Source organism: Falco peregrinus, chromosome 3, assembly GCF_023634155.1.
Source record: "Falco peregrinus isolate bFalPer1 chromosome 3, bFalPer1.pri, whole genome shotgun sequence".
Lineage (NCBI taxonomy): Eukaryota > Metazoa > Chordata > Aves > Falconiformes > Falconidae > Falco > Falco peregrinus.
Genome location: NC_073723.1, coordinates 46,292,667 through 46,311,608, shown reverse-complemented (window position 1 = coordinate 46,311,608; position 18,942 = coordinate 46,292,667). Strand labels below are relative to the sequence as shown.

At 42.3% G+C, this 18,942-nt stretch overlaps 1 protein-coding gene across 1 annotated transcript in view; it reads left to right on the top strand.

The window, feature by feature from the left end:
• Positions 1-2,202: 2,202 nt before the first annotated feature.
• Positions 2,203-18,942, top strand: part of RAB2A (RAB2A, member RAS oncogene family) — a 44,102-nt gene continuing 27,362 nt past the window's right edge. The window contains exons 1-4 of the mRNA XM_055799298.1: positions 2,203-2,369; positions 2,462-2,587; positions 12,297-12,368; positions 15,855-15,922. Coding sequence (XP_055655273.1) covers positions 2,542-2,587; positions 12,297-12,368; positions 15,855-15,922 — 186 coding nt within the window. The 5' untranslated portion in view covers positions 2,203-2,369; positions 2,462-2,541. The remainder of the gene's footprint in view (positions 2,370-2,461; positions 2,588-12,296; positions 12,369-15,854; positions 15,923-18,942) is intronic.

Below are 18,942 nucleotides of genomic sequence, written 5' to 3'. Positions count from 1 at the left end.
AGTCTGTCCCCATCAAATGGACTTGAAATACACCAGGCCCTCAGGGTAAATACCCTTTTTGGCTCAACCATGTAGGAATCCCTGATAGTACCAATGGAGACTTGGAGCACGCCATGAGTGATGCCAGGGCTCCGGAGGAGAAGGTGAAGGACAGAGAAGCCCACACAGTTCTCCTTCATCCTGCTAGCCATGGAAGAGGTGCCTGAAGGAGAGAGCTCATCCCGAGTTCAATACTTGTCTGTGTGACAGATCGAACAGAACAGGCTTTAGCCTTCACAGCCATGGAACCCTCTCTGAGGAGTGAGGACTGCTGGGCAGAGGTGTAAACCATCTGACAAGGCTGTCAAAAGCATTTCAGTTTGTTGTCGTGGCTGCGGGACCCAGAATGAATTTGCCTGAAAGCTAATATGGAAAAATTAAAGCTTAGCCACTCCTATTCCTCGATAAAGCAGATGGCTCTGACACTGCCAGAACAAGGGAGGATCAAGAGTAGGTTAGTGGGGGCAGAGCTGCCCCACCTCTATTAGCAGTAGCCTGTACTTACACTGGATGAGATCTCATCTGTTTACAGCCCGGTTTCCTGCAGCTGTTTCCTGTGGTTGAGGTCACACAAGCCCATGTCACAGCGTGAACGCCAGCTGAAGGGCTTCCCTGTAGGGGGAGCACTTAGAAGACTTGTTCTAGCGTGAATTCTTGAGAGCGTTTAACAGCTGACCCCAACTGCAGTTTTTCCTTCAGCCAAGGTACTCTCCTCCATCCACATGCCAGTTTTTGTAACCATTATTAGGACAGGGGACATAGAGGCAGACCCCTACACACATGGATATTTGAAAACAGAAGCCCAGCTTTATAGGAAACAAGGCAAAACCTCGTTTCTCTGAGAAAACTCATTCTGAATAGGAATTGTTAATTAACAAAAATTTGTATCAAAACTTCATTTGTACTTAAAACAATAGGGAAGCGGCTTTCTTCAGTGTGTAAAAGGTTTTTAAACTAGGAGAAAATGTCACATGCTGGGGTTTCAGGTCACAAAATATTGAAACAAGATCTGGCATGATCAGCTTTACTGAAATTTTTTATAAGTTAGATGCACACCTGTAAGAGTGCTGTAAGTCAGTGCTGTCCAAGCTGTTGACCTGACATGCCACAAATAAAAATCTTTAAAAGTTACCAGACTGGTACAACCAGAATGGTAGACTTGTGAGTTCATATGAAGAAAATGTCAATGGCTCTTCAACAGTCCCACCAATTCACAGTCAACAAAGAGCTGAGCTGGAGGGTACCCCGACACATCACCAGCTGTAGCACCTGACTGGAGCAAGGTACCACGGTTACCACTGCCAGGCATCTCGGCATGGAACCAACCCACGGGCCAAGCAACCTCCGACTGCTCCAGGGCCAAAGGTCTGGGTACACGAGATACTTCATCAAGCAGCTTTAGACTAAGGAAGACCTTGAAGTTTCTTCCAACTCACCAGTCCCACATGAGCTCTGAGTAGAAAGTCCTAAACACCAGCTGTGAACTTAGGCTACCTCCCTGGCTCATTGCTTCCGGTTCAACAAGAAAAGGCAGAAATGAAAAGGCAAAAACCCTTTCCATGGCAGAACTCACGCTCGTTAAGTGCTGAGAATGAACTTGTACAGAACTGCTCACTAGTGTTTAAGCTTAAAGGTGTCTCTAGCTCAGAGCTGGGCTCGCAGCCTTCGACGGAGCTAGTTTCCCTGGGTCCTTTAGCCAGAAACACCAGAGACACCTCAGCCAGCAGCGCTGGGCTTCAGCCGCACCCCCCGTACCTCAGCACCCCTGGCCCTGGTGCAAACCAGGAGCTCGTCAGCGCCTAACGACGGCCCGACTGCCTCCATCCCCCATTTCTCAGCCTCTCCCCGCAAGGCCGCCCTCGGGGGTCACCGCGGAGGAGACGCCGCCGCCACGACACCCCCCGGCCTCCGGGACAACGCACCCCGCCGCTTATTCCTCCCGCCAGGCGAAGGCAAAGCAGCAGCCCAAGGTCCCAGCAGCCCAAGGTCCCAGCAGCCGTTACAGCGGCCAGAAGAGGGGACCAGAGCCGGCCGGCCACCCCCTCACACCCAACCCGCCGCGGCCCCGCTCCGCCGCCATCCCGAAGCCCCGCCCCCACGCCGGCAGGAGGCGGCCGCGCGCCCCGAGCCAGCGGCTGCCTCAGCACTTCCGGGTCGGGGGCGGGGCGGAGCGAGGAGGTGGGTGCGTGACGTTGCCGGAGGGGTCCGGGGCCGCTCGGCGCCTGTTATTGTTCTCGCCGCCCGCTCTTCCCGCCGCCGCGTCTGCCTTCCCCGGCGCCTCGGGGAGCGGCGGGAGGGCAAGCAGCGACCGAGCGAGCCCGCCGGCGGAGGTAGGAGGGAGCGGGCGAGCGGTGCCCGCGGAGGCGCCCGGCGGGAGCGGGCCGCCGCCCGGTGGCCGTTAACCGTTTCCACCTCTCCGCAGCGCGAGCCCTGACAGCGGGGGAGGGGGCAGAGCGCGCGCGCGTCACGCAGGAGCGAGCGAGAGCCGGGGACCGGGCGGCCATGGCCTACGCGTATCTCTTCAAGTATATCATCATCGGGGACACAGGTAAGCGGCGGGGGCGGGAGGCGAGGTGAGGCCGCCCCGGGAGCGCGGGGGGGCGGGCGGAGCGCGGAGCAGGGCCTGGCTCCCCGCTCCCATTTCCGCAGTGCTGGCGTCGTCGACGTGGTGGCTCTGCGCGAGGAGGCGGCTCCCCCCCGCCTCTGCGCCGGGCCCCGCCCGGCGGCTTCGGCCTGCCCCTCGGCGGCTCCGCGCCCGGCGGCTTCGGCCTGCCCCTCGGCGGCTCCGCGCCCGGCGGCTTCGGCCTGCCCCTCGGCGGCTCCGCGCCCGGCGGCTTCGGCCTGCCCCTCGGCGGCTCCGCGCCCGGCGGCCTCGGGCCGCGCACCAGGCCCGGAGGCCTGACAGGCGCCGCCGGGCCTGGCTGTCAGGCCGCGGGGCAGTCGGGCCGTGTCACGCCCCTGGCTGCGGCATCTGGCAGGGGGAGGAGGAAGGCGCTGTCACCTCAAAACTTGTACCTGGGGAGTGTCCCTTATTTGCATCCCTGCAGAGGTGAGGCCTGAGAGGTGCCACATGCCATCCCGCAGTTTTGCGGTGAGGCCAAGACTACTGCTGTGTGGTACATTCAGCTCAGGCCGCAAGGATGCCGTTTCCAGCCCCAGCTGGAGGTGCTGTAGCAAACTGTCAAGACATGCTGTCAAAGGCAAATTAAAAGCCCTGGTTCTTATCCACTGATTTACAGGAACTATTTTTTTTAATTACTATTATTGACCGGTGCTTTCCCAGATACTTCGTGTCGCTTCTGTGCTCTCTTCTCATTTGCTTCCCACTTTTAAAAACTTGCTGCATTCGGTTTGTCATTGGCTGGTGTGTAAAATAGTAATGCTTACAAATGCTGGGAGCATAACAATATGCTGATAGGAATTGCTGTTTGAAGCCCATTTGCCAATATATTCTCTGCTTCCTTAGTACAGTGTGGGTATAAGTAGCATACTTGCATCAAACTGTTGTCAGGACAGGGTAACACATAGTTAACCATTGTGCCTGAGTATTGTGCATCTCTCTTGTTGTGTTCCTCATACCTGAATAAATGCTTTTTTTAATAAGTTTGATGACACAGCTGTCACTTTACATGCTATTCTAAAGAGGCCTCTGTAATTGTACTTCATACCTCTGAACCACACTATCACTAGAGTATAATCATACATTACACTTGCATTACACATGAGGTTGTTAAATACACTGGATGCAACTACTATGTGACTTTATTTTTTTTTTAAACCTACATTTAAACTCTAGAAGCTTTTTTAGGCTACTGCAGCAGCAGCTGTACTACAGATTAATCTTAAGAAATATCACAGCTGTGACAACTGTGTTGGAAGCATTAGGCTGTAGATGATGTGAAAACTCTGATTTTTTTATTGAGTATTTAAGTGAGTGACAGCTCGTTAAACCAGAGGACATGAGATTACCTGAGCAGATTCAAGGGAAGTAAGAAGAGTTTTGTCTGTCCAGGGTGATGCAAAATGGTAGGTGCAGGGTTCAGAGTGGTAGTGCTTCAGAACAGGTGGCCTATTCTAGTACATCTCTAAAAACTATGATTGTTAAAAGTGGTGCAAATGACAGCAGACAATTGCTTTATTACATTCATTGATTGTATGCTGATTAAATTTCTACACGGAAATACTCTTGGTATAATGGGGTGTGTTGCACTTTTGCATTTCAGTACCTTGAAATGTGAAATACAGAACGAATGACATTGTTTCAGCTGCTTAAGAGCCATATAAAGGAGGAGTGAGAGAGAGAAAGGAAACACAGAGAGGAAAGCAGCTCACAAATTTGTGTTTTGATGTTTTGGTTGTTTTTTTTTTTAATTTCTGTGGCTTTTATTGAGAGTTGCTACAGGAGGCTAACTAAAACTACTGCAACAATCATTCTTGAAGTGAGTTAAATATGCCAGTAGTGGTAAGTTGGTTTTGCTTTTATTAGATCTCCTATGAGCCTTGTAAGTATTCTAATATAGCTAGGACCAAAGAACCAATCTATGTTGTGCAGTTTGTTGCCAAAGTGACTGATGGTTTAGGTGTTACTACTGTTCCTCAGACAAAGGCAGTTGAGCTCATAGCTCTCCTGATGGGAATTAGGAGTGGATTGGGAGTATCCTGTTCAGTTCCAGTGGTGGTCTGCTACAGCATTCCAACCAGTGAAGAGATGCCAGTGGCCTTGCAGGCCATGTAATTTTCATAACAATAAAGAAATTTATCTCTGGGACTTGATTTAGAGTATTTGGAAATGAATAGGCTGCCTGGTGACTCAGCAATTAGTTGTAAACAAACTGTAGGAGAAAAGTAAGGCAGCATCAGCTGAGGACAGATGTTAACATTTAGCTCATCTTCCTTTTCAGCACTGCAAAATGAAGTGGGTTATGCAAACCATAAAAAACCCAACAAAAAATGCCTGCAGTTATACAAGTTATACCTGCATGTATCTTCTCTGAATTGTGATTCCGCATGCTTTCATCTACTTAACCACAGGAATTCAGTATGATCTCAGTGTCTTAAAATGACAGCCACAGAAACTGACTGTGCAAGACTGCCTTTTTCTCAACAGCTCTTGTCCCCTTGCATTGCTTGCTTCATTGGTCGTTGACATTGTGACTTTTTCTTTTGCTGGTACTTCAAGCTTTATGAACCTGGGATCAATTCTGTTCTGGTTGTTACATTTTGCATAATTTAGAAAAAAATATTTTTTTTCCATGTAGTTAGAACTAGTTTAAGATCTGCTTGGTTTTCTGTTGTGGGAGAGACCTGAAATGGCATAGCTGTCTTTCAGGTGCTCAAGCAACATTGCCATAAATCTGCAGTTTTTACATTGTCTGGGTGGGACAGTAGCTGGGGAATTTCATAGAGTCGATAACTTTAAGAGAAAAATTCAAGTATTATGGAATACTGACTGCTGTGAGAGTTAACCAGGAAAAATCTTTTAATCTGAGTATTTCCAAAACATTATAGGAGTTTGCAAATGCATTTAGAAGCATATGTGTTGCATTCTGCTTAGGGCTGTGTCTCCAAGACCTTTGACTTGGTTGTTGATAGTGTCAGTTTCATTTTGATTGCCTGTAGGAGTTGGAGCGTTCATCCACTCTTCCCCACACATCTACTTTTGGCCACCAGTTGAAGTCAAGATGGACTTTGATGTGAGCTAGGGTGAACATTTTTAGCACATGAGTACTGCCTGGTTTTACAGTTGATGGCTGAAAGTCTGTTGTTTTATTTCTTACAAGTTTGATATGTTTGATACGATAGTGAAACCTTCTTTTCTGCTTAAATGTTGTTGTTACTAGCAGTGTACCAGATGGGAATAATCTAGGAATGATAGGTGAGATTTCTGCGAAGACTAGAGCTGGAAATTTTTTTCCAGAATATTTAATATGTATTAGACAGGATTTCTTTATATTAGAGTATGTTTGCTAGATTCCACTAGAGAATGCTAGTGAACTGTAGTATACCAAAAATACTAGTTTTGTAATGGTCAAGTTTCTTGCCACCAACATAACTTGTCAGTTGTATTCCATCTAAATGTTATGATGAGTGTTGCTGCATCTTCCATGAGCAGGTCTGTATTCTGCTTTTCCTGCATGTGTTGGTTCAGCACCCCTCAGAGCTTCTTGCATAATGAACTTTCATTTGCCTTTCAATTTCAGCAGATAGTTGCTGGTTATAAACCAACAGTATCTCAAAGTAGTTCTTATTAGGGGAAAATGATGAAAGAAAATATAATTGCTTGGTGATCTAATTTTCCTCACTCTAAAGTAAGCTGCCTAGTCAACCATTTCACTTGTCTAGGGGATTCTCAAATGTTGAAATTAAGCAATTGAATTAGCTTTATTTTTCAGTCTTCCTTGTGAAATGTGTCTAGTATCATTGCACTTTGTTCTGGAACAGCAGCTGTTACTAGCTAGTGATGTGCATGACCAGAGCCTCTTGCCCTTATTTTCTCTAAGTATGTAACTACTTCTTAACTGAACAGGTTTTCATCCCATTAGAGCTGCTGTTGTCATCCCATGATAGCTTGAGAACTTTTTCATACTGAAAACCAGAGTACTGATCTGTACTACTTAAATCTTGCTTTGAGACCCTTTTGATGGTCCTTTGATCCCTAAAAGAGCAGATATTAGGTGTTGTATAAGTGTATCTTCTTAGCCTCTTAGATGTTAACTAGAATTGATAAATTCTAAGTAGATGCCTGTACAGATGATTTTATGAGACTGTAACTGTGCACCCTCATACTAATTTCTAACCTTTAAACCAAAACCACCCCACCCCACTAAAAAAAACCTGAGCAATGCTTCCCTCCCCAACTTTGGCTAAAACAATTTTATTATGAAGGGCTGGCAGTTTTCTGAGTCTTCTGTGATCATCCAGGACGCAAAGAGATTTTGTATGGACTCATGTAGTTTTATTTTATTTGGAAATAATTTTTATTTAGTTTTAAAACCTGCAGTTAGCAGTTGGGTAGTGCCATACTAGATGAAATGTGACAGAGCTGAACAGCTCCTTTCAGTTTGTAGGTCTGCACAAATTTTTATATAGAAGGGAAAACTTACATCATTGGCTCTTGTAAATAATTTACAGCAATGTCTGCTTAAGTATTGAAGCTGAATTTAAAGAGCTATAAAGCCATTTTTATGACATTAATTTTCCAAAACTTATGTAGCCATCGTGAAGGATTTTGGAGGTTAATTTTCTTCCCTTCTTGCCCATGCTTATGTTGGTATGTGAAATACCTTTGCTCTATAACTGACACTTTGGAATGTTGTAGTTTGTTCTTCCTACTAATTTAAATAGAATTTTTCTATTTGATGTTAGTTTTGACTAACAGATAACTGGCTGAAAAGAGGTTAAGAATAATCTTTGCTTTAGGTTAAAGTCTCATTATGCTTAGGCCTGTGAAAGGGTAGTACTGCACTTCAAGTTGCATAAAGATATTGGGAAGGAAGGAGACAGGGAATGAGCTGTGGCTTGTGATAGCAAAAGGGCTTATGAAATATGTGGAAGCTGTGCAGACTGCTAGAAAGAACTACAAGTACCTCATAAACCAGGTTAGAGGTATATATCTTGTGTTATTTGTACTATTTAATTACTTGGTTTAAATCTGAGCTGGTTTTATAATCTATATTATTTGAGGCTTCATCACAGTTTGAGACTGTCCTCAGCCTATTTAAAGATTTATTTTTGTTTGTTTTCTAAAGAGATGTAACGGAAGTAGGAAACTTGTTTCAGCTCAGTTGGTATTGGGACTTTAGTATCGTGGGCATCCAAGCTGACATAGTTGATTACACATGAAAGGACTTGCCTTGTGGTGACTTTCATAGTCTGCCATGAGCTAAACCAACCCACTAATGCAGTAGAAACTACCTACTTTTTGGTTAACTTTTTACTTGGTGGCTGAGTCAGCAGAGTTGGCCCAGGGAAGGGCTTTCCAAAGCCTAGCGTACTTCCAAGGGAGGAAACAGGACCTAGGAGGATCAGCGAGAGCAGGATATCAAAGGGGGAGTAGGTCTTCATCTCTGTTGGTGGTGAGCTGATTGATCACCTTGTCTTGTGAAGTAACAATGACAAAAATACAGTTCTGTGAGATGGCTGAGTTAATTCAATATTTATCCACCACCAGAATGGGTGGACTTGGTTACCACTCCTTGTCTCAGCCATGAACTTCTGCTTCTTAGGCTGTCAACATCAGTGCTTGTCTGAGAGAGCCAGTTCAGCTCACAAAGGTGATCTATAAAATAAAACCAAGCAAATAGTAGGTACGGTCAGAAAAGTGTAAGAGCTGTTTTGAGTAAGGTGAAACTGTGTGGGAAGGGCTGAGCATACCATACCCATCAGAAGCAGCTAGCAGGTTAACTAAAGAGACTTGTCTCCAGGATTCAGTTTTGATACCTAGGTTGGGATGACTGCTACTGCAGTTCTTTTCCTCTGCCACCTTTCTTGGGCTATAGTGGTGCTTCTGTGAACAAGTAAGGAAATTATCGTAACTCCCTCTTCCCTCCTTTTTTGAGACATTTTTAGTTTTGAGCCAGATCAACTTTCCAAGACAAACAAACATAAGTGGAAGGAATACTGATGAGTTTTGCTAATGGTAAGAAAAGCCTGGAAGTTTGCCTCATGTTGACTAGTGCACCTCTGACTTTGCAGCTGATGACTGAGCTTTCCTTGCCCTGTTCACAGGGAGTCACAGCAGCTGGAAGGGGAGAAGGAAGCAAATGAGCTGTCTTAGCAAGAGCCATTTAACTGGCTCAGCTGTATCATCCCCTGTGCTGTGGTTGCAAAGCTGCTTTTTTTAACTGCCATGAGCATAGCCTGGTACTGAAAAGAACAACCCTTCCCTTTGATATGTATTTTGTAGCCCTAGTCTCATGCACATAATAGTGTTTTGGGTGAGTGTAGTTTTATGCTGGATCTGTTTCTTGGCTTAGCTCACTGCATAACTTGGTGAGTGAGAAGGGAGAGGTTAGCTTTACCACCAAACTGTTCTGGCTTGCTAAGCAGTGAAATCAACACTGGTGTTGATGTAAGGAGGGGGGGAGGCGATGCATGGCTGGGCCAAGGTGGACAACAGCAAAGCTCTGGCAGCCGTTACCTAGGGAAACTGACTGTAGAGTGGCACCCAGATAAAGAGGAGACTTAAGAGAGGCAGAGGAATTTGGAGAACCAGCTGAGGTTTGGAATTCAGAGCCAGAGGGTAAAACTACTGTAGCACAAGTTTCACTTCCCATCACTGTTTGGGTACTAAAAGTGATGAAGGGATCCTGGAACAGGCACTTGCAGGGAAGCACACTGCTCCCCTCTGAGCATGTAATCCATTGTTTTAATTTGTTCCTAAGCAAGAGCTTTTGTTTACCGTGGTTGTTGGTGAAGTGTAACCAAGCTCTGCTTATTTCTTGTTTTAAAATACTAAGATTTTTTTTTTTTCTCTGGGGGTGCTTTATCTGAAGCTGTATTAAAGTAATTGTGGCAGTAACATGGAGAATGAGTTAATAAATAACTGAATCTGTCCTTTCTGTGTCTGCAACTGGCTATCATGAGACATGCTCAGCTACTTTTCCCAGAGTGTCTGCCTCATTTCAGGTATGAGATTTACAGTGCTAAGTGAATGAGATGCCTGGTAAACATCCACTTTGCTCATAGAGTGAGTTAACCAGCGTAGTTACTTTGAACCATCTGTATGCCATGGAGTTAGTGGCCATGCAACTGTTAATTGATCTTAATTAAGCTCCAGAACCTGATACAGGTTCTGGGCTGTGTCTAACATAGTGCAGCCTGCTCAGGCTTTGCAATTGAATGGTCCACAAACTATTCTCATAAGAACTTCCCTGTTAAAAATGATAAAATTAAAATATTACTATTAAAAATAGGCAATAAAATATTTTAAACCTAAACTTAATAGGTGCTGCAGCTTTGTTTGCAACTTTTTGAACTTCTTTTTCAGTCAGGGCAGTACAGAACTTATGGCCTTCCAGGTGTATTTTGCTGGAACGTTCTGAAGTAGCAGGAATGGCATTAAGACAGAAACTAGTTAATTTTTCTGTTTCTGGGTGTGAACCCACCACTCTGCAGTCTGCTCCTAAAAGGCATGCTGCATAGAATTAACTAGAGGTGTAGTCATCTTGTGCCAGTTTGAGACACGGCTTGCATCAAAGGGCTGTGCTCATCTGTTGTCTTTGCTGTGTTGATGCTAGTGTTTGTATCTCCTCTTGAACCAACATGCTGGTCACTAGCATTACAAGAAGAAATACCAGATTGCCACTTGAGAACTAGTGCTGGGACATGTAAACAAGTGTCACTTTGTTGATTAGATTTTGAAATGTTTTTCAAGTCTTTGTAAGATTTGTGCAGGAATATTGGGTAGCTTTGAGGTTCTGATATATCCAATGATACTGAAATCACTTTGTTGGGTTAATGATAAAAGCTATTCTCCATTCTATTTCTGGTGTGATTTATAGGTTGTTTTTTGTAAGCGGGATCGTGATTATCTTCGGTGATGGGGCTGCTGTGTGTCATTGGTGGTTATCTGTGTATATAAGCAGTGTTCTGTGAGTAGAAGATACTACTATTTTAAGATTAGTTTTGTGTTCTCTGTCCCTACAGCTCTAGTATTCTGCCTGTCCTTCTCCCTATTTCTTACCTCCAGCACTCTCCCCCATTCCTTATCCACTTCTTATGCCCACAGAGCTTGCTATCATAAGCCAGAGAGCTACAGGAAAGAGATGTTAAGGCTAGTGCTGCAAGCTTTGCCTTGGGCTGCAGTTCCATGCCACTCTAAGCTGTTGATCTGCTGGCTGCTGCATTTCTCTGCCCTCATTTGAACTAACCCTCATGCTTGTCTGACTCTGCATTAAGCTGTTTCTGTTTGTTTTGTCACTCTTCTTGTCAGATCAGCGTGCTAACCCAGCAGACAACTGCAATTGCTTCAGAACTAATCTAAGCCACGTGAAGAAATGGGCACGAACGTGCTGTAGGGGAGAGAGTAGGGACAGCAGCACCAACAATTGGCTCAGGCTGCTGGAATTGCTACATCACTTGGGATATTAATCTCAGAGTGGCATCAATTTGTCGCAGCTCATTTTGTAACAAAACTAAATGCAGGTCTCCTATTAGGTTTGGTTGAAACTGGTCATAGTTTTTTAAGACCAAAATGACAGATGGGCAGTGATTGCTATAGTGTAGGCTTGCTTTCCTCATGAAACCATACTAAAAATCTTGTTGAATTTAGTAGTAGAAATATCCATGTCACTATATGCAAACCTCTGTTATGCATATCTTGTGTCTTGCAGTATGGTTCTTTTCCTTATCCCTTTGTTCAGAATTTAAATGTATGTAAACCGAAGGTATGACTGTCAAGTTTTAAAAGGCTGAAAATATGAAATATTCCAGAACAGGAAGAATGACCCCTCCAAGTAAAAGAACAAGGAAAAAATAAGAGTAAACAACAGTATTATGTTTATAAACTTAGATAGTTAGGAGTACTTCTATTGACTGCATTAACTTTTACTTCTCTGTGCTTTCACATACAGAAGAAGTTGCCCATTTGCTTACCATTGTCCATGTGATGTGAAGTAGTTAATCCGTTTGGGTTGGAAATCAGGATATCTGAGGGGAACAATGTGTTGTCTGGCTGGCTGTAGTGTGAACTCAGCTGTTGCCAGTTCTGCTGGGACTATTTTTTGGCCTGTTGGGAACCAATGGGCAGTGGCACATAGTGATTCTAGGCAGCCATATATGTAGTGCTGTTACCTCAGCTGATAAATTAGGAGATGGGTGAGAGTGAGGTGTTGTGGAGGACCTAGTTAGCTTGGAAGAAGGCTGAAAGTATTGAAGGGGAAGCAGATGCAGGGTTGTGAGGGGGGTAGCAAGACCTGTAGTTACAGTGGAGAGAGGATGTGAAATAATACTTTGAAGGTCTGTTAGGAAATATATTTTTTTCTACTTAATTTTAAAGGCAGAAGTACGGTTTTGGAAGAAGAATTAATTTTTTTGGTTGTTTTTGAAAAATACTACTTTGACTTTAATGTTTCTGGAACTTTAAAAGCTGTTGTGGTATGAAAAAGTTACACAGGATTCAAAGCAGGTGAAATCTAGTATCCCAAGTTCTAATAATGAGTTTTAAATAATATATAACATAAATAACTACCTATTGGTTCTTAACACATGTTTTTAATTTGCTTAAAACTTCTTTATTTTGGTTGTTTTTCTTTTAGGTGTTGGGAAATCATGTTTATTGTTGCAGTTTACAGACAAGAGATTTCAACCAGTCCACGATCTCACTATTGGTAGGTCTCTTTTGTCCTCCACAGTGCTAATGGTTAAGCAGCCATGCTACCTCAGCATGCATTTATGAGTTTGTTGTGCTGTAGTAATGTAGAATTTGTGCTGTATTAAGGTAGCAGTGAATCTTTAGCTGATCAGTATTTGTTAGCTAATAAAGCAAAGTGGACATCTTTTTTCTTACTGGGAAGGTACAATGTGAAACAATTAAAATTCGTAGCTATAGTATCTTCAACAGAAAAGCTAAAACCTCGGCATGGAAGGAGAATTGGCTAAGCTTCACATGCATTGATGGTGATGCAAATGGTAGATATTTCATAGAAAACAGAATATTAGTCTAGCCACAGAATCTTGAAGACAAGTTACAGGTAAACTAAAGCACAATTAACCTTAAAGATAAATAAACAGATTTACGATTTGGGAAGACTAACTTCTGGATGGGGAAGGATTGAAGTATGAAGGTATTCACTGGAAGGGACGGGGGCGTTCTGCCTGACTCCTCAATTGAATGTGGACCATTTGTGTTAGGTATGATTTGATACTGATAACTAGGGGAAATTAATACATGTTGACAGAATGCATTGCCTCTGATCTAGCTACAGTAAATGATGCAAACTTCTTTCCACACAAAATATGAGGAATAGTGTGGGAATTTTGTGGGCAAGCTTAGCCTTCAGATGAGTGAAACAGTGAAACCTGGTAAGCATAACAGATGCTAGTCTCTGATAAGGTTGCAGAACCTTTGAACTTCTTGATGTTATTTCAAGGAACCTATCAGCTCTAATCATGATGAGCCTTGCACAAAATGTATCCCTAGTCTCTATTTTTAGTTTGTGTCCTGGAATAGGTGGGCTTCCTGTGTTTGGGAGTACTGAAACAGATGATTGAAATACAAACAAATATTCTTCATGTAACAGAATGTATCAGGTGGTTTGGTTATGGGTTCCCTTTCTGTCTTGACATTCCTCCCACACCTTGTGCGTGGCTGTCTTTATATAATTCAAATTCTTCAGCTAACATCAGTTTTCAAATATTTCTGAGGTCTTAGCAGCAGATAGGCTGGCTGAATAAAGAGCCTGAGTTCTTTAGGGAGGCATGAGTTATTGTCATCTTTTCTTCTTTGGGCCTGCCAAATATATGACACCTTATATATCACTTACGCTTTTGGCAGTCCTGTCACATCAGCAAACTGATCGGCTGTGGGAAACAGCTTCACTTCAGCAGGGTGGTTGTAGTACCAGGTCTTTTGTCTGGTGTACAGCTAGATGAAATCTGGGAGCAGGAATTGAAGCTAGTGGGATGAGGACATGAACCTAGCATAATGAGGGATATTAGAAATGGAGCATGGAAAGCTGCTTGGAAAGGGCAAGAAGGGACATAGGCTGGAAGCAGCCTCCTTTCGCTGAACTGAGAGGGCATGCGTGTGTGTTTTGGTCAGGAGAGTGGTTCTCCCAATTACCCAAACTGTTTTAGAAAGACAGAAATAAATAAAGAACATGGGTTCTAAGTTGTATGAGTGCCTATACAGGGCGAGGTGGGATGGGTTGATGTTAGTTACCTAATGTGCTTCCTGGGAACCTGTAGGTTCAATAAAAAGGCTTGTGTTACATAGACTAACTCTTCTTAATATGATACAATGGTTTTAGCCCATGGGAGTGCAGATTTTATTCCTGCTGTGAGCAACTCTGTTAGAGGAGAAGGGAGACTGAAACTGGACATGTGGAAAGAAGACTTTTCATCTAGAGTTGTGCAAAATTCAGCCCCAAATTTTAGTGTAGTTGGCCTAAAGTGTTATCTGTAAGATTTAAGAAATTCAGAGAGAAACGCTACCTTTAAGGAAAACTGGGGGGGGGGGGGGCAGCGGGGCGGGGGGGGGCAGTGGAGGAAAAGAAAAAAAAAAAAAAAAACCAAACCCCAACACCACACACACCCACACAGCCCAAAAAAACCAAATCCAACAACAAGAAAACACACACCCAACCGTAAAAAACTCCCCACAACATTTGTAGGTAGAAATGGATGACAAAAAGACACTGTAAACATTCTCTTTGGTTTGCGTATTGCCCTTAGGACATGCCCTTACTGTAAACCTGAGCCTTTTCTATTCCTTCTTTAAGAGGACAGGCTTACCATCCAACTGTGTGTTTTTTCAAATTCAGAATTGTCTCTCAGCAGATATTTTCATGGAACCGAATAAATACCCTTTTAATTTTTCTGTGGGGCTGTTTGTGGAAACTAAACGTTCAGGATGATTGCTGGATTTAAATCAGTAGCTCTGTATGTGCATTTTGAGATCAAGTAACAGCTGCAGTGTTGACACTTGTAGTAGTCAAAGGACCTTCTCCTGGCTTTGCAATCAACTTCAGAGAAAGCCTTGTCATTCACCTGCTTCCTCCTTTCTGCCCCTCCCCCTCCATTCTTTCAATTTGTTTGTGTACAGTTCCTGCAAGTTATTTGCATGCTAAAGAGAGCACCATGTTGTTTGGCCCACTGCTCTTATTTGGCCCTTGGGGAAGGGAGAATAGTGGTTCCTACCTGCCCCTTCCCCAAAAGTCATTCTGCAGAAAGCAATGCTGCCCCCCAAATGTTCTAAATAAGCTTTTGCAGAGACATTTGGAATACTTCATAGCAGGTCTGCTTAATTGGAAGACCTCAGCCCAAATCTAGACAGTGACCAATTTTAGATAAAACTTAACCTACCAACTCGATCTTTGCTTCATATATCCATTATTTCAGAAAAAATACAGATTAATGGAAACTTGATAACCTTTGCATATGTCTGCTATCTTTACACATCTGTCAGATTTTAACTACTGTAGTAATAGCCTCAATGTATGCTTAATTTAAAATATCCTAAAAGTGCTTCAAATGATGGTACAAAAGGCTTGATTTTTTTCCACTGAAGAAATTCCTTTTTTATTTGAAACATTAATTTTTCCCTCAGTTATTAAATTTGATCTTTAACTAGCTAGAATTTTGGAAGCCCTTTATTTTTGTATAAAGGCAGATGAGTTTTAATACAATCATAAAATTTGTCTTGTTGAAGGTGACATTTGTATAGTTATTAGAATACTTTATTGATAAAGAATTGTAGGTTTAATTTCTTCTAAACTGGCTTTAGCGATCTATCCTTGGCAGAGTGTTAAAGTAACTGTGACTCTTCAGCTTCCTGTTTGCATGCAAAAGCACATGTTTATCTCCCTCTGATCTAGAGCTACGAAATCATCTGGAAAACATTGTAGGAAATGCCTCCTTGGCACTTGCTCTAATTAATGCATTTTTAAAGCACTTGGAAAGTAACAGTTTTCTTCCTTCTGGAAAACTTTCCAGCTCTTTCAAATAGCTGGAAAATTAACGAAAAGCAGATTGTGAAAGGAATTGTTTCCTACAAATACAGTGTTGAGTTAAACTTACATTCTTGCTGTTACAGTACTTGATATTCTTCTCTCTGACACATGCTAATAATGTAATCTTTTCTAAAATCTATTCAGGTGTAGAATTTGGGGCTCGAATGATAACTATTGATGGAAAACAGATAAAGCTTCAGATATGGGATACGGTAAGTAATAAATCATAGAAATTATTTAAACATATGGCTCTACTAGCTTTCCCTTTGTTCTGGGTAAGCTCTATCATCAGCATCCATGTGAAACTGTACTTTGTCTTGCAGCTTTCTTTGGCTTCTGTGAAAATTAAAAATTTGCTAAAATTTCCTTTTTTTGGAGTGATATATTCTTAAAACTGCAGATTTCTGCTGTTTGCACTGTTTAACTTCCTTAAGTAACACTCAGATTTGTAAGACTGGATGTTTTGCCTCACATTTTTTGTGGAAATTTTCTATATTATTAAAAACTTGTATTTCTCTGGATAGTCTTTCTCTGTGCATTCATGCCAGGTGTGGTTAATATAACATCATGTTGGGAAATTGTGATGTGTCTAGTAGCCTTAATCAAGAATTCTCTAGAGGAAGTGTTTGCATTTCCGATGTAGAAGAAAAGATATGGCTCACTGTTTTCACAGAAGACTTAAGAACTCAAGTTCACTATAATCATGAAGATAGTAAATACTTCAGAAATCAAGAAGGGATTGATAAAAGCTTAAAGTTTAAAAAAGTCTGCCAAAATCCAGACTTTGACTTTTGTGGGGGCTCAGGTTAAGAATATACCTTAGCAAAGTCAGCTGTTTTCTTGTCACTTTACCACAGAGCAGTTCTACCTCAGTGCTCAGTGTCTACACTTGTGATGGCTTTAAGATGCTCATACTGATAGCTATGTCTTTCAAATGTGCTTAACTGTTCTCTAAGGCAGGGTTGTCTGTTTCCTTTTCCAAGAGCATTTTAGGATACCTTTAGAAACACATGCATGAGCCATAGCCTTGTGTATGTGCTCTTTTTGGTATAGCAAATTAATGAAGGGAGATGCACACATGCAGGGCATGCATATATGAATGTATGTGTACATAAAAATGTAAACGAATGCAATATTTTAGCTGACTTCATAGGTAAGACTTAAAGTACCTTACTTATTTTACAAGTTAATAACTTGAAATTGCATCTAACACCTGTGCCTCCTTGGAAGTTCTCTGTGAAAATGTATAGAAGAGTATGATCAGATTGTACTTACAGTTCTGATCTTGAATGCAAGTGTGTTGAAGGAATAGCAAAATAAGAAACATGATGAGGTAATTCTCGAGATACCTACAAGTGTTAAGATACCCAGAGATGTCCATAACGACCAGTGTTACTGTGTCTGTAATTGTGTATCTGCATTGAGCATTTCCTGAATTTCTTTTTCTCTTAGTAAAAACTGCTAGCTGTTAGTGGTGCTATCTCTGTATTTATGAAGCTGTAACAACTTCTGTTTGATAAGAGAAGGCTTTTTTTACCCTGTGGCTAAGGAAACTTGTGAGTTATTTGCTTCCAGTTGGTGCTTACTGAGTCACAGCACCATCACTTTTCTGATTTAGCACTAGCCTTACATACCTGGTTTCAATCCACCACTGAACAGGAAGCATCTTGAGCGTAGATGTAAGAAGAGGAGAACTGGATAAAATTTCTTTTGACTGCTTAACAATGAAATAAGGACTTGCTTTCTTAAGACAATCACGTTTTAATTCAGATTTTTCTGGCCAGATATTTCTATGCAGTGGTCCTCAGTTTGTGTTGTCTTCAGCCAATCACTGCAGCTCCAAGGAAAGGTATTATCTTGATAATGGGGATATATGGAAGCTGCAGTGTACCTCACTGTGGGAGTATGTTGTAACCTACGGGGCAACTGAAGCTAACACTGTTGTATGTATGTGAGATCTATTTGTGTGCTTTTCTTGTGTTGTAAGTCAAGAATATTTGACTTTGTCATTAGCATCTTAGTTTGGATCAGGAGTGTATTACGGGAGTTAGCTCTGCTTTCTGCGGTCTGGTTTTCATGTGGGAGTACACAAACTGAATTCCTTTCGGATAAGGCCAAACTGGAACAAATCAAGGAATGCATGTATGCCAATTAGAAATTGTAGTCCAGTATTTCATCCTGTGAGTTGGTAGTTTAGTAAAACTAGCTTGTTGCAAAACCACATACAACACACCACCACTCAAAAAAACCCTAAGCCACCACTACCAAAAATTCAAAGCCCACATTCCATGACAGATACTCAGTGTGGCCGTTGCATACTTAGCATTAGCTGTTGCAGTCTTTGCTCTACTGCTGATCATATGTCTACACAAGCAAATAGTGTGTCCCGTTGTTCTCTTGAAGCTGCAGGCTGCTCCTGATCTCCCCACTGCTGGGCTCTGCAAGCTTGCTATGTGTGCTGTGGCATGCCCAGGTTTTTAGGTCTGTGAGTCGCTGGGTTTCACTTTTCCTTTCTGATGCGTTTAGGTCAGTCAAGGGGAGTGCAGGTATTGGAACAAATTGTTCATTTGTCTTGTCCTGTGTCTTTAATCTTGGTAATGGCTTTCAATAGTTGGATAGACTGAGAGATACTTTTGTCAAAACTGGTTAGTTGGTAATTGCCAGCTACGAGAAGTTAAGCTACTCTTCTGTGGAAGTGTGGTATTTGAGCTAGTGCCAACTTAAAAAATAACTTTTAGAGAACTAGAGGTGGTCTATAGAAGCTGGTAAGAATCAAAATACCATTCTGGGAGCTGTTAAGCTTTGTGAGTTTAGACAAGCTGTGTAGATGAGGCAGTTTGTCTCGTGGTAGTGTAACACTGAGAAGTATTAAAATTGCTTCTTCTCAGAAAAAAATTCATTGTTGTAAAGAGATACTGGGCTTGTTACCAGGCTGAGTCAGTAGCCATCATTTTGTCATTGAGGGGGACGTTCTGTATTGTATTAACTATTACTAACAAGTCATTGTTGATGAGAAAAAAATAAGCAGTAGTTGAAAGAGGGAATTTAAGTTCTGTCAGACGTTGCAGGGGGAAAGATCAGTGATGATACTAAGTAATACTACGTATGTTCTCTAAATTAAATTGATATAAGAATTTTTCCTGTATATTTAAATACTGTATTTTTAAATATCTTTCTGCTTTATTTCATAGAAATGTGATTAAATGTTTATTTTTATTCATTATTATGTTTC